The sequence below is a fragment of the Acartia tonsa genome, chromosome 3 (assembly GCF_053477335.1).
Source record: "Acartia tonsa isolate MP-2025a chromosome 3, ASM5347733v1, whole genome shotgun sequence".
Taxonomy (NCBI): domain Eukaryota; kingdom Metazoa; phylum Arthropoda; class Copepoda; order Calanoida; family Acartiidae; genus Acartia; species Acartia tonsa.
Window position 1 is genome coordinate 30,378,048 of NC_137262.1, and position 13,384 is coordinate 30,391,431.

Consider the following 13,384-nt stretch of genomic DNA (forward strand, 5'->3'; position numbering starts at 1 on the left):
AGAAAATTTGGACAACGCATTTAACATTTCATATTAGATTGATAGATCCCAAAATAGGAAGACTTTAATGTTAGCAAAAAGTTGCACAGAAATTTTCTCCATCTTTAATCTGCCAACAATCAAAACATTCAAATATTTTAGTAGGGTAGCTTCTCTCTATAAGTCTAATGTGATGGTTAATAGAATAAAATTTATTCAGAACCATTAAAATTACCCAACCCATCCTATTATATAAATTAGTAAGGTTTTCTTTTATAAAGCTTAAGATCTTGAAAACAGTTCGCCTGACTGAGTTTTGCTTTTGAAGGAGTCATATTATCATATATGATATATATCTTGGGGTGGTTTTAAGCGGTTTTCTTTCCCATTCTGAAGTCCCTTGAGACGACGAGCAAAGCTACTATTAACTTATAAATCCGTTAAAAGTAGGTACATGTTTTTAAAAGCGAAGCTTTTCTATAATTAGGGTCAGTCCGTCCGTCCGTAACAGATAGCTTTTTCGTTAATTTAGGCATGTTAAAATTGTCCAATCGATTTCAAATTTTGCATGGTGATTCCATTAGTAGTTAGGTACTATTTAGAGAGCATAGCAATTCTATAATCATCACCAAAATGTCCGTACGTCCATTTTAAACATGTTGATTTTTTACTTTTTTAATAACTAATTTTTATGTGATCTAATCATCCGATTGATCTGATTTTTTATTTTCTGAGACAACAAGGTATAATGTAATAAGCGAAGCAACTCTATAATCAGGTCCTAAAAATGTAAGTATGTCTAAGTCCATAAACATTATCCTGAATCAAGCAGTTTTTCAACAAATTTGCTTACAATTTTGCTTTGATTCTTATACATTTATATTATGATTATTCAGTTCTGAAACTATACAAGTGTTAATGTCCGTTTGTCCTACCGTTTCAGTGGTTCGCTTTTATGGATGTTGTCATCCTTATTTTATTTTATTTTAATTCTCCTTGTGTAGTTCATATGACCATTAGATTAATTGATATATAATACGTGGATATTGTGAGAGATTCTCGCATACCCTGATCAAATATTTCTTCCAGCTGGCTTATTTAACAATATCTCCATTTCCCGTCCTCATAACTTCATTATCCCCTAGCCATGACACCGGAGCAACAAATTGACTCATATCTGGGGACTAAATTATTAACCCTATTTCTCCTGTCACAACATTCATGTATTCTATATCCGTTATTAGAATATACAATAGAAATTTCTATTTTAAGATAGAACATGAACCTTTTTCTAAGACTCAAATGTATTTTTTTTTATAAAACTGATTTTATCTTATAAATTTAAAAACAATGATTAGATTGCTTTTTAATACATTTTTCGTCTGAGAATTGAGTGACTTTTATAAAACTAAATTAACATATTGTTTTAAATCTTTATACTTTCTTTTATAGTCATGACAATGGATATAGAATACGTGGATATTGAGACAGAAGAACTCTAGTCGTCAATTTAGGTTGCTAATACGGTTCTCAGATATTGATAAATACGTTCCTCCATGAATCTCCAATATCCACGTATTCTATATTCATGGTCATTGCCCTATTATACCATTTTTGGGAACAGTTTAAAATTTGATGGCAAGCAATAGCATATATATATTCTATTACATACGTTGTTTTGTTCATCTATTTCTTTAAATATGAGATTATTTATGACTTTAACCCAAATAGGCCTACTTGGGTCTACTTTCCGCAAAATTTCACCATTGCCGGGAAAATTCAATGTACTTTCTAAAAGTACACGATTCTTGGGATTTAGGAGGGTTTCTTTGTTTGTTCCTACATAATATAACAGAGAAATTTAGTCAGCGCTACTGTTTAAATTCTAATGCTATACTACTTTAGATATAACTATTGAAACCATCTTTAGAAAGCATCTATTAATAGGAAATGTATGAGACACGATGTGTTCATGGTTTGATTTAGCATATATAAAGGTTAATTAGATAAAGAAATGAAAATAAGATATACGTGGATATATTGACAATGGAACATTTGTCGTTAATTTAGCTTAGAAATATGTACCTCATCTATTGATCGGTTTGTTCATCTATTTTGAGGAGAGGTGATTAGTTAAAAGGGGTGGATGGGTTGTATATTTTTGCAGCTGCGAGTATTACTTTATTAGAGTACATGAAAATGTGGTGCAACATCCAAGTAATAATATATCGATTGATATTGCATATACAAAATCATTTGGGTTTTCTGTTTTAGGTAGCGCCACTACACTTTAATGAATGTACGTCTGTACTCTGTATAGCACATCAAAAGTTATCTATTTAACACACTGCACTGTTTAAAATATTTTCCAATTAATCAATGTAGAAATACTTTAGTCTACAAAGTTTCGTGATTTTTTGGTATTTTTATTTACAGTTTTTTCATATACAATTTTTTTAATCTTTCCCACTTCATGTTTTTTTTTTAAAAAACAGTCCAATGGTCTTTTTTTTATCTATGTTTTTGTTATCTTTCAATGCTTAGCTACCCATGTCTTTGTTTTTTTTTTATTTTTTTTTCTTAAAGTGACATCACAGATAATCCGATATCCTTTAAGTCTATGAAAAACAAAAATGGTTTGAGTTATGAAACTGTTTTAGAAAGATGAAAACATTTTCAAAAAAATACAAGATGCTACTTTGAATGATACATTGATGTAACTTCATAATTTTTTTATTATATAAACTTATTTTGCTGCAGATGGGTACCTCATCACAGAGTAGACTTTCTTAGATTTTCATAAAAAATTGTTTTTATAAAACTGAAAGCATTCCATTACATTTAATGTTGTTTTTATTTTTAGTCTGACAGTCTTGTGTTGCATAATTCTTAAAAGATGTTAGCATATATGTTCACACAAAATAGTAATTTTATTCAATTAAGAAAGAAAGGTAGAATTTGAATTAATCAGCTAGTACGAATGACAACTTCGAAAATTGAACATTAATCATTATGCTAATTTAAGATAGATTTTAACGTATTAGAAATCGCAAGTTTAATTCTAAAACGTTTAAAGTTGTGCCACATATTTACAGAAATCTTATTAGTTGGTTTGTGTGATTTAATCTGTCTTAACAAGACTATAATTATTGTCTTATGATTGGCATATTCCAAAACAGTTTCAGAGCAAAAACATCCGTTTACTCCGCCTATTCTCACTTTTGTTTTAGCAAAGTTACTCTATAATTCACTTTGTCTGTCCACCCGTCCTTCTGTCAATCCATAATTTTATGGGTAAAATGTGATTTTGTCGGCTGTTATTCGAATAACGTGATTAATATTTGTGAAGATTTATGTACCAATGAGCATCTAGTAAAAACCTCTTTTGTCAGGCAGTCTGTTGGTCATGCTTCCAAAGACATGTGTAAATATGTTATTTTTAAAAATTTAGTTATTTATTACTTTCTATATATTTCTTTATGAACACTGAACATTTATTCTAAGAGTCTAAGATTTTTCCTTCCATATTTTTTTTATACTTCGTTAATTGTAATACAGAATTTTGACGATATTTTAATATAATTTAAATAATAGACAATCAACAATGAGTGTGGGTACTAGAGACGAACAGACGAACAGACAAAATCCTAAAAAAGTAAAGTTTTTTGTCTGTTGCTTAAGATTTCGATGACTGAGTAACTGATTTAAGCCTGTAGATGGTCATAAGCTTTTCTGCCCCTAGCTTTCCCCCTTGAAGATAAAATCCCTAGATGCTGGGGGCGAAGTCGATAGTTATTTTATATAATGTGCTTTTCGCTATCTAAGGAGTAAGAAAGAATACTTTATTGGTCATTCTTTTATTTACTTTTTTTATTCTGTTCCTTAAACTTGCATATACACATGTTAACAGCACATATTATGATGTAGTAAAAAGCAAGCAGAGCAAAGAACAGTAATTCTGAAAAAAATCGTATTCATTTTTAAGTAACAGGATGTGTGTTTGTGTGTCTGTCTGTCTGTCTGTACCGAAGATCTCGCTAACAACTAAACCGTAATCACGTTGTCCTTTACAATTTAGCGACTTATATGTCCTTGGAAGGTTTGTAACTATTTTTAGGGAGGGTACGACCACCCACACAAGATAAATCTACCCTCGTAAAATACCCCCCCCCCCAAAAAAAAAGTAAAGATGAATAAATATAAGTTGCGTGATTTTTTTATTTAATGTGAGGTTGCGTGAATTTTCAACATTATTTTGAATTTCTTACCAATAAATGTGATGAGAGAACCGCCAAAGTAAAGACCAAAATTTCCACCCATTGCTGAGAGTAAATCTGTCACGCTCTAAAAGTAAAAGACAAACATTTTTTATTGTTCTTACACTTAAAAGGAAAACTACAATATCCATGCAGACAGTTGGACAATAAATGTATAAGTATAGATATATAGACCAGACAACTACCTGTCCCAAGTGGTTGGGACCTTTTTAAGTTTTTTGTCTGCTTTCTTTTCTTTTATAGCGACTCAGTTATGTTAATATTTCCAACACTATTGGCTGATATTTAATGATTCAATTGAAAGTCGGCTCAGGTGGTAAAGATACATATAGCTCGTACCCTCTTTATTCTTTTACTACAGACAAAATAATGTTGACAGTTATTTCAGGATGAAATCTGCTACTATTTGTGAAGAAAATTTAGAAAGAAGGTGTATCAACTTTTTTTATAGCTAGCCGGTTCTTTTAGTAAGTAGTAGATGTAAAATTTTCCATAGAATTCAGATATGCAATCGGTTTTTTGTAGACCTCTTATTTTTTAAGTAATTTAAGTTTTTTTTTAAAAAAATTAAGTCGATTTTAAGGTACTAAAATGCAACAAAAAAAAAGAAAGAAAATGGCCATTTTGAACAAAAATAGTAAGATCTTTAATTTGACACCTTACTTTTTCAATTATGTCAGGTAATTATTTAAAAAATCGATTTTTTTAAACCCACGAGAATAAAAACTTTGAACTTAATTTTATCATTCCCCAGGCATAAGAAATAGGCGATATATATACTGTTAGAATGAGAAACGTATTACAAATCCACTCTAAGCAAAATTGAAATAAAAAGTTTACAATATAGTATATAAACTACAATAAAAGGAATTATATGAAAATATCATATTATATTATACAGGCAATGTCTTAATTCTTGAATTGAGTATAAAAATGGGAAGGGGGTAAAGAGGGGGTAAAGATGGGATGACGAAAGTGTTGCCTGAACCAAAAAATATTAATGGTCATTTTTATATTTTTTATTTTTTTACTTTTTTTCAATTTTGCTTACAATGGATTCGTAATATTTTTCTGATTCTAAAGGTATATATGAACCCATATTTTTTTACCTGTGAAATGATAAATTAAGTTCAAAGTTTTTATTCTCGTGGGTTTAAAAAAATCAATTTTTTCAATAATTACCTGACAAAATTCAAAAAGTAAGGTGTCAAATTAAAGATCTTACTATTTTTGTACATAATGGCCGTTTTCTTCCTTTTTTTTGTTGCGTTTTAGTACCTTAAAATCAACTTAATTTTTTTTTTAAAAACCTTAAATTACTTAAAAAAATAAGAGGTCTACAAAAAAACCGATTGCATATCTGTATTCTATGAAAAATTTTACATCTACTACTTACTAAAAGAACCGGCTAGCTATAAAAAAATAGTTGATACACCTTCTTTGTAGGAAAATGGTTTCTTAAGTAAAAACGTCACAATTGTTTTTTAAAAGTATGTTTGACAGGGAAATTCTTTTCCTATCAGGCGTAACAGCTTCTGGCCAAACACAAATTTTAAAAAATTAACAGCCAGAAAAGTTTTATCTCTGAAAAATAATTGAAAAGCACCATTGGACATACGTGCATTCTGGTAATGATCATAGAGTTCTTACATTTTTAAGAAAATTAAATTTCACCTTCACAAGAAATAATATTTTGTTACAAACTCAAAAATTATATCTCACTTTTTAAAGAATCTTTGTGCTATATTCATACTATAGTTACTTAGCACCTAGCCTCTAGGGGAAAGTGGGAGATGTCAGGAAAATAGCCTGAAACCACCCCAAGACATTTATGAAGCTTTCTTAACAAGTACAACATATTTGGACCAACAATTTGTGAAATCTTTAGCTTCAGACAAAAAAACCTTACTTCTATTATAGGATAACATGCCAAATCAGAATAGAAAAGTTTTGGTAAAATAATTAACCATTACGTTGGTTTTGTAGATAAGAGTAGTGAATTCTAGATTAGGTCTGTAGATTTGTATCAGAATATTTCCTTCTTCCAAATCCTCTCTAGCAGTAGTATCTGTAGTAGCAGCAGTAGTATCTGAAGTAGCATCAGTAGTATCTGTAGTAGCAGCAGTAGTATCTGTAGTAGCAGCAGTAGTATCTGTAGTAGCAGCAGTAGCATCTGTAGTAGCAGAAGTAGTATCTGTAGTAGCAGCAGTAGTATCTGTAGTAGCACTATTAGTATTTGATATTTCTTGCCCACTTATAATCGCTTTAGCCGCCTGAGAAAAAAATGGGCTAGTCAATTAAATGTAAGCACATATATACTTATCTTATTGTAGTGTTTATGCAGGTACGTCTAAGCTTTTTATTTTGAGGGGGGTAAAATGAGAGGTTTCATTGTCTATGTGTTGATTTGTATTATTTAGAGAGTTGGTTAATTCAAATCAGTTTCACCATTACTACAACAAAAGTGATATATCAGCCCCTCATATTGTTGTTTTCACCCCCTCCCTCCTAAAAAATAAATAAATAAAAGACAGTCCAAACATTTTGTGGCGTGTAAAACTTAAAACTTAACCTTGGACAGAAGTGATGATGTTAGATCAGTTTCAGGTAGTTCATATTCACAATCAACAGGACATGCAGAAATTAGAGAGTTTGTATTTTCAACTTCATCCTTCAAGTTAGCTATTAACCTAAATAGTTGAATTGCTGATGATTACAACCTAAGATATCAATAATTCTATACATTATTAAAACTAGTTTTAACATAAAATGAATAAAATATACATAAAAAGAGATGTGCTGAAAATGGATTGCCTATTTTTTCAATAATTTCCAAATGTGTACAGCTGATAACCCAATTATTACGAACGCTATTTTCAGCTACTCTGGTCAAAGGGAAAAGCGATATAATGTATGAACGATTTATACCTTATACATTCAAAATCTTAATAATTTTGATTTTTTTTAGAGGTTTGAAGCTTTTTTAGCTAGTAGTTAATATTGAGATAAGACGCGGATACTAGGTACAATTTCGGAAACTAAAATTCAGTACATCAAAAAAAAATAAAAGAAGGAGAAAGAGATAGTGAAATATTTATTCTCGTATTCATTCGAATCCGGTGGACAGGAACCGGTTCTCATCCATACGAAAAAACTATGTCTAGCATCGTATTATATCCAGTTTTCTACGAATATAGAAATGTACAATCATAAGATTAAAACCAGTTTTTTTAGCCGGTGCCTCCGGCACCTCGGGGCTAAAAAACTAGTTTTAATCTTATAATTGTACATTCTATATCCGCGGAAAGCCGTTTATAATACGATACGAGAAATAACTATTATTTGTTGATTTAATTTCTTCTCCCTCCTGGTATACCTAAAGAATACAAATCTGGACTTAAAAATTAAAATCTAGTGAAAAGTTCCTAAGTTTATTCTGCCACCACCAAAATGGGAATAGTGAAAAAATAGGAGAGGTGTTATCTAACATGTAAACAAATATACTCAAATAGCTAAAGCTAAATACTAAAGCTGTTTCCATCATTACACAAAATTATACAAACAACTTACAATTCATTCATTTTTGATATTTCCATTGGAGTACAGAACCTTGAATTGTTCAAAGGAGGGAAGAGGGGAGAGCTGCAATTTAAAATTCTGAAAATACATGAATAGGATGGAGACATTGTTAATAGAGTGGGAGAAAGTGTACACTAGGATGGGTCGATTTGGGACATTTTTATCTGATACCTAAGCGGTAACCTGCAATTGGTTTATATAAGTACTAGCGGCTACGCCCCTAGAAACCTCTAGGGGCACTTAAGGTAGGAGGGGGAAAAGTCGGCCTCATCTTATTTTAAATTTGAGTTTCAAAAGATTTTAAAAATATTTTTTTGGGGGGAGGGGGGTGAAGACACCCTCCCCAAAAATAGTTTAAAACCTTTCCAGGACCTATAAGAAGCTTCACTGTAAAGGAGAAAAATATCGGTTCAGCGATTAGCGAGATCCTTCAGGACAGACAAAAAACGCTTACTACTTTATATAATAGGATAATACACCTATGAATGATTTAGAATTTATCTTTTTTTTGTAGCAAAGCTACTCTGTAATTCACTGTGTCCATCCATCAGTCCACCTGTAACGCTATGGGGTAAATATGATTTTCTTGGCTGCTATTTAAGATAGCAGGCTGAGACTAATAACTTTAAATTTATATACACGTAAAAGCTGTCTATAATACGATGCATTAAATAACAATTTCTATATAATATCTGCAAACTACATAGAAAATGTAACCTCTCTTATTGTTACAAAATACCTGTTTAACATTTCCAGGACCTGTTTTGAAATGCAAAGATTCTCATTATACTTTTGTCCAGGGAAAACTTAAATTTAATTGTTATTTTTTTTAACATTAAGATTATTTTTGAAATTTTCTTATAAATGTAACCTTACCTAGATGATCATAACTTCTGTCCTCTGGTTTTACACATACCTGTTGTTTTAAACCTGAACAATTAATATGTTAAAGGAATTATTAATTTTATTATTTGCATATTAATACACAGTTTTGGTAATTATATGCATTTTCTCTTAATCTAATTTCTTATGTTTACATTAATATATAATTATTGAATAGAGTTGTTCTTTAATTATTACTAGCGGCTACGCAACTAGAGGCCTCTATGTTGGATCAGCTATTTTTATTCAAGTTTCTACGCTTGTGCCGCCTAAAAGCCCTATAAAATACATTTTGATCATTTTACTTGGGAGGGTGTTAATACCCTCCCCATAAACCTTCCAATGTCCTATATGAAAGGCTACATAGTAAAAGAGAACCATATCGATTCAGGGGTTAGTGAGATCCTTCGGTACAGAAAGACAAACAAAGAACCTGTTACTTTTATATAAAGGTAATACAAATAATGAAAAGTACAAAAAATTTTTTTTGAAAAACCTGTAAGTAAAGAAGTTTTATCAACACGGTGTTTACCAATCTTAATCTTGTTGATCGTATTATCTGATAAGTACTAAAGCAGGTTGAATTGTATTAGAAATATATTCTATGTCAAAATCATGAAATTTATTCTATTTTTTTGTTTGTTTGTAACTTGAATTATAGAACCTTGATATTTCTCTCCACAGAATTATAAACACATTCTCTCTAGAAAAAAAACATTTAAAGATTTTTAAAAAAATATAATCAAAATGTAAATAATATCTAATTTTTAAACCTCATATACTGCTGCAAATCCAATGCCTGTGAGTGAAAATGCTTCCCAAGGACTTAATTCTATATAAAATAAGTACTTATTTATCACAAAATATATTAAAAAGGTTTTAATTGTAAGGAAAAGGAAGAATTTGCAAGAACTATGAAGAATTTGTGAGGTGGTGAAATTGAGAATTTGTAAAAAAAAAGGAAAGGAAATTGCCTTCCTATACCCTAGTTAGGCAATTTCTTCCCTTTTAGGAACAACTTCATTTTCTAGATAGTTATGAAACAAGTGAATAATTAGCATAATATTAGGCCTCAAACAGAAGAAAGTTTATCTTCCTTTAAGAGAAAAAAACATATACCCGATTTTTGACTATATTGACAAAAACATAAAGTTATTCTGATAACAATATAACTAACCTGGATTGAAATAGTTAATCATCCTGCTTGTCTTTAAACCTAACAAGACAGATTCAAGGGAACCTCCATAATAGATTTTCATGTCTTCAGTTTTTATTTTTCCAAGTGTACTAAAACACTGTTAAATGGTTCATAGTCAATGAAATAAATAACAAAATAATTTCATTAGTTTTTCAAGATTAAAACTGTTTTTAAAAACTTCAGATAATGAGGGTATTTTTTTCGCCTAATTACGTAAAGTTTATTGATGGGTTGTAGTCAAATGCTCTTATTATGTTAAATTGTTCTTAATTATGGACCATTTCATATATATACATTTAAGAACTTTGACTTAATACGAGCATTAAACTAAAACCCAACACCATATTTTACCAAATTACGCGAAAAAAATGACCCTCTTTATTAGTTCTAACACAGAAAAAAAACAATTCTTTTCCATTGTTACCTTATAATTTGTTACAAATGTCCCTAAAAAGTTCATGAATTATTAAAAAAAAATTTTTATTAGGAATTTTTAAATCTTTTTAAAAAATGGGTTAATTTACCATTATCAAAACGTTTACAACACTCTTTGGGATTCTTTTCCCCTGGAGAGATACCTGTATCAAAGTTCATAAAGAATAAAAACAGTCATTTTTTAAAGAACAAGTTCAATTATGGATAATCATTTAGTTCTGAATGTGTTTTAAATTTGTATAATAAAATAATATCAAACTATACATTACCAAACTGGCAAAACTCAATAATTTCTTCACAATTCTAAGATTTAAAAGTATAAATTACTCCAAAAATTCCATTGTAAATATGTTTTCAATTAGGTTATTCAAAAAAAAAAAAATCAGGAAAATAATACCTTAGATAATTTGTGCATTAGTGCTTGGGTATCATTACCATGTTGATCAAGAACCTCTAAGTATTTATTCTGAACTTCTGTATTATTTGCCAACATTTTACTCATGCCTATAAATGACTAGTCTTATTGAATTGATAATCAACAATAAGATGGTTTAATTTTCTTTGGATAGTTTTAAAACAAGGATAACGAAATCCATAGAAGTAGAAAAGCACAAAAAATCAAGGATAGGAATATGGACAAGAATATTTGAAGAGCATTTGATAAATAAAGAATAGAAATTTAAATATTTTGGGGAAAACATTCACGAAAAAAAGCTTGAGACCTACTGAAAAGGATTCCTTAAAACACAAAACTAGTGGAACTAGTGGAATTTACATTGCTGATAAGGAAAATCAAAGGTCTAGCGTTGATGGCAGCTGAGTAAATTCCATTTCCCCCACAGCGTTACGAACTGACTAACAGGCGTACATACATAGTGAATTATAGAGTAGCTTCGCTATTAAAAAATTAATTAAAAAAATTACCAGGACTAAAGAACAAATAATTGGTTAGGTAGGAAACCACATCAGCAGAAATTCCAAGATTTTCTGCCTATAATTGAAAATGACATTTAGATGAATATATTATAAGGTTATACCAAATGAAAGGTCTATTAACCAGGGCTCGGCAGCAGATAAATCAACTTTTACAATTAAAAAATCAGTTAGAAGTCTTAATCTGACCCAAATATGGCAATCCTCCTTTTAAGAAAAATTTTCAAAGCATCCAAATGGGTTTAAATGTAAGTCTTAGTCCCAGGTGTTGAGATCAGCTATTTACCCAATTTCATATCTTAATACTCCTGGTTCAATATCATACAAATGAAAGTAAAATAATACTTTATCAGCACTGAACGGATTAGGGTCACAGATGGCAAAGTCTGGAAAGAAAACACCAGGCTTTTCTTTTTCCATTTGGAGACCAGTTGTGTACTTTACATCTGGTCCAGTGTAGCTCTAATTAAACAAATTTTAATGAAAATAAATCTAGAACTGATATTTTGATCAATAAATAGGTACATTCCAAAATCAAATTAAGGCTCGCCCTTATAAATCCAATCCCCAAGTTACAGAAAAGAAAAATTACCAAATGGGGCTTAGCCAATACTAAATTAATTGAAAAAAACGTCCAATGGATTGCAAAATATGATGATACCCCATATAAAAAAAAGATTGTAATAGGTTCTATTTTAAACCCTCTCCCGAATTCTACAAATATAAAATTGTACAATCATAAGTTCAAACCAGTTTTTAGCCCGTGCCTTTGGCATCGCGAGGCTAAAAAAGGTTAAAATCTCATAAATGTACATTTTATATCCGCGGAAAGCTGTTTATAATACGATGCGAGAAATAATTATTACCAACCTCATATATATCACAGGCACCTTTGATACCCAAAGAGAGAAAAGTAACGGATATTATAAAGAAAATAATCCTAAAATAATATTCATATTCAGCTAATTGTATTGTTAAAAAAATTCTTTGTTTTTTCATTGTTAAATCTTTTAATACTCAATTTACCTCAAAAATTGTTGCCATTTCGAATTGTTGTCACCTCTTAGGGTCCAGATAAAACCATGTGCGGTAATTTTCTCAGCAAATTCAACATAGATACTAATTAAATATTAATTTGATCAATTTGCTACAAAAATAAATAAATTAATTATCCAGCGTGTTTTCTGTCTTTGTGCATTGTGCATACCAATAGTTCGAAAGGAAACGGGATTAAGGACAATAAAAAGAATTGGTTCAGCTAATAGTTGCAGTAAATATATCAAATGCATAGAAAGGATTTAGCTCAAATCTTTTTGAAAGGTAAAACTGATTTTATGTATCTTTAATTCAGCTAAACACTGCACTGTTTCATTTTTTGCAGTGTTGGTAATATTAGTAAACTAGTTTTTTAGGGAAGGGGGGGGGGGGTTTAGAGGCGATTTCTGTTGGCAGGGTAAAAATGTAAAACCTATCCTGAAAAGCTTTATTGTTAAGGAGAACCATATCAGTTCAGCGGTCAGCGTTATCCTTTGCTACCCATACACACACAAACATACAGTCACATATTTATCCCATTACTTTTATAAAAGGATTAAAATAACAGACAACAAACTATTCCTTTTGATAACATTCCATCCTTTGCCGTCTTTTTCTGGTAGATTGATTATTCCCATTTTAATTCTAAGTACAAAAGGAAAAAACGTCAAAATTTCACTACCTTGTTTTTTTTGTACTATTCTATAAAAGCTAATTATACAGAAATTAATAGAATTAATTTGTCTTAGTGTTAAAAAAAAACCTTTTATAATTCGGCAATTTATTACAATAACTAGTATGATACCGCAGCTAAATGCTAAAAAATATTGAAAAGCTCGGCATTTCATAAAAGTTTTACTGGCTGATTTGCGTCCTAGGATAACGTCAACGGCTTTTTTTTACCTTCGCCGGCAGATTAGCATGCAATGGCGTATTATTAAAAACGCGGCTCAAAAAGTTTTTGTTCTTTAATAAGTGCCTTACAAGTATTTTAAATTATATTTAAATACTATGTAAAAGTATTCTTTTTTTAGGTATAGAAAATTTGTATTTAAACACGGCGTGA

At 30.1% G+C, this 13,384-nt stretch overlaps 2 protein-coding genes across 3 annotated transcripts; both read right to left on the reverse strand.

Moving 5' to 3' along the window:
- Positions 1-3,827: 3,827 nt before the first annotated feature.
- Positions 3,828-9,429, reverse strand: LOC145315192 (uncharacterized). Of its 2 annotated transcripts, XM_080155234.1 has the most exons (9): positions 9,382-9,429; positions 9,214-9,286; positions 8,712-8,765; positions 8,575-8,641; positions 7,827-7,913; positions 6,829-6,946; positions 6,230-6,529; positions 4,248-4,323; positions 3,828-3,937 (listed from the first exon to the last, which is right to left on the reverse strand). In XM_080155234.1, exons 4-9 carry the CDS (start codon positions 8,583-8,585, stop codon positions 3,837-3,839), a joined length of 693 nt encoding a protein of 230 aa, XP_080011360.1. In that variant the 5' UTR covers positions 8,586-8,641; positions 8,712-8,765; positions 9,214-9,286; positions 9,382-9,429; the 3' UTR covers positions 3,828-3,836. The 2 variants fall into 2 exon arrangements, with proteins under 2 accessions (XP_080011360.1, XP_080011359.1); XM_080155233.1 differs by lacking the exons at positions 8,575-8,641; positions 8,712-8,765; positions 9,214-9,286; positions 9,382-9,429 and having other exon boundaries at positions 7,827-7,980.
- Positions 9,430-9,484: 55 nt separating this feature from the next.
- Positions 9,485-12,398, reverse strand: LOC145314833 (uncharacterized). Its single transcript, XM_080154914.1, has 10 exons — positions 12,310-12,398; positions 12,154-12,223; positions 11,629-11,745; positions 11,275-11,341; positions 10,748-10,854; positions 10,620-10,653; positions 10,440-10,493; positions 10,340-10,362; positions 9,895-10,012; positions 9,485-9,549 (listed from the first exon to the last, which is right to left on the reverse strand). The coding sequence occupies exons 3-10, from the start codon at positions 11,701-11,703 to the stop codon at positions 9,485-9,487; spliced, it is 543 nt and encodes a 180-aa protein (XP_080011040.1). The 5' UTR covers positions 11,704-11,745; positions 12,154-12,223; positions 12,310-12,398.
- Between the last annotated feature and the right edge of the window lie 986 nt (positions 12,399-13,384).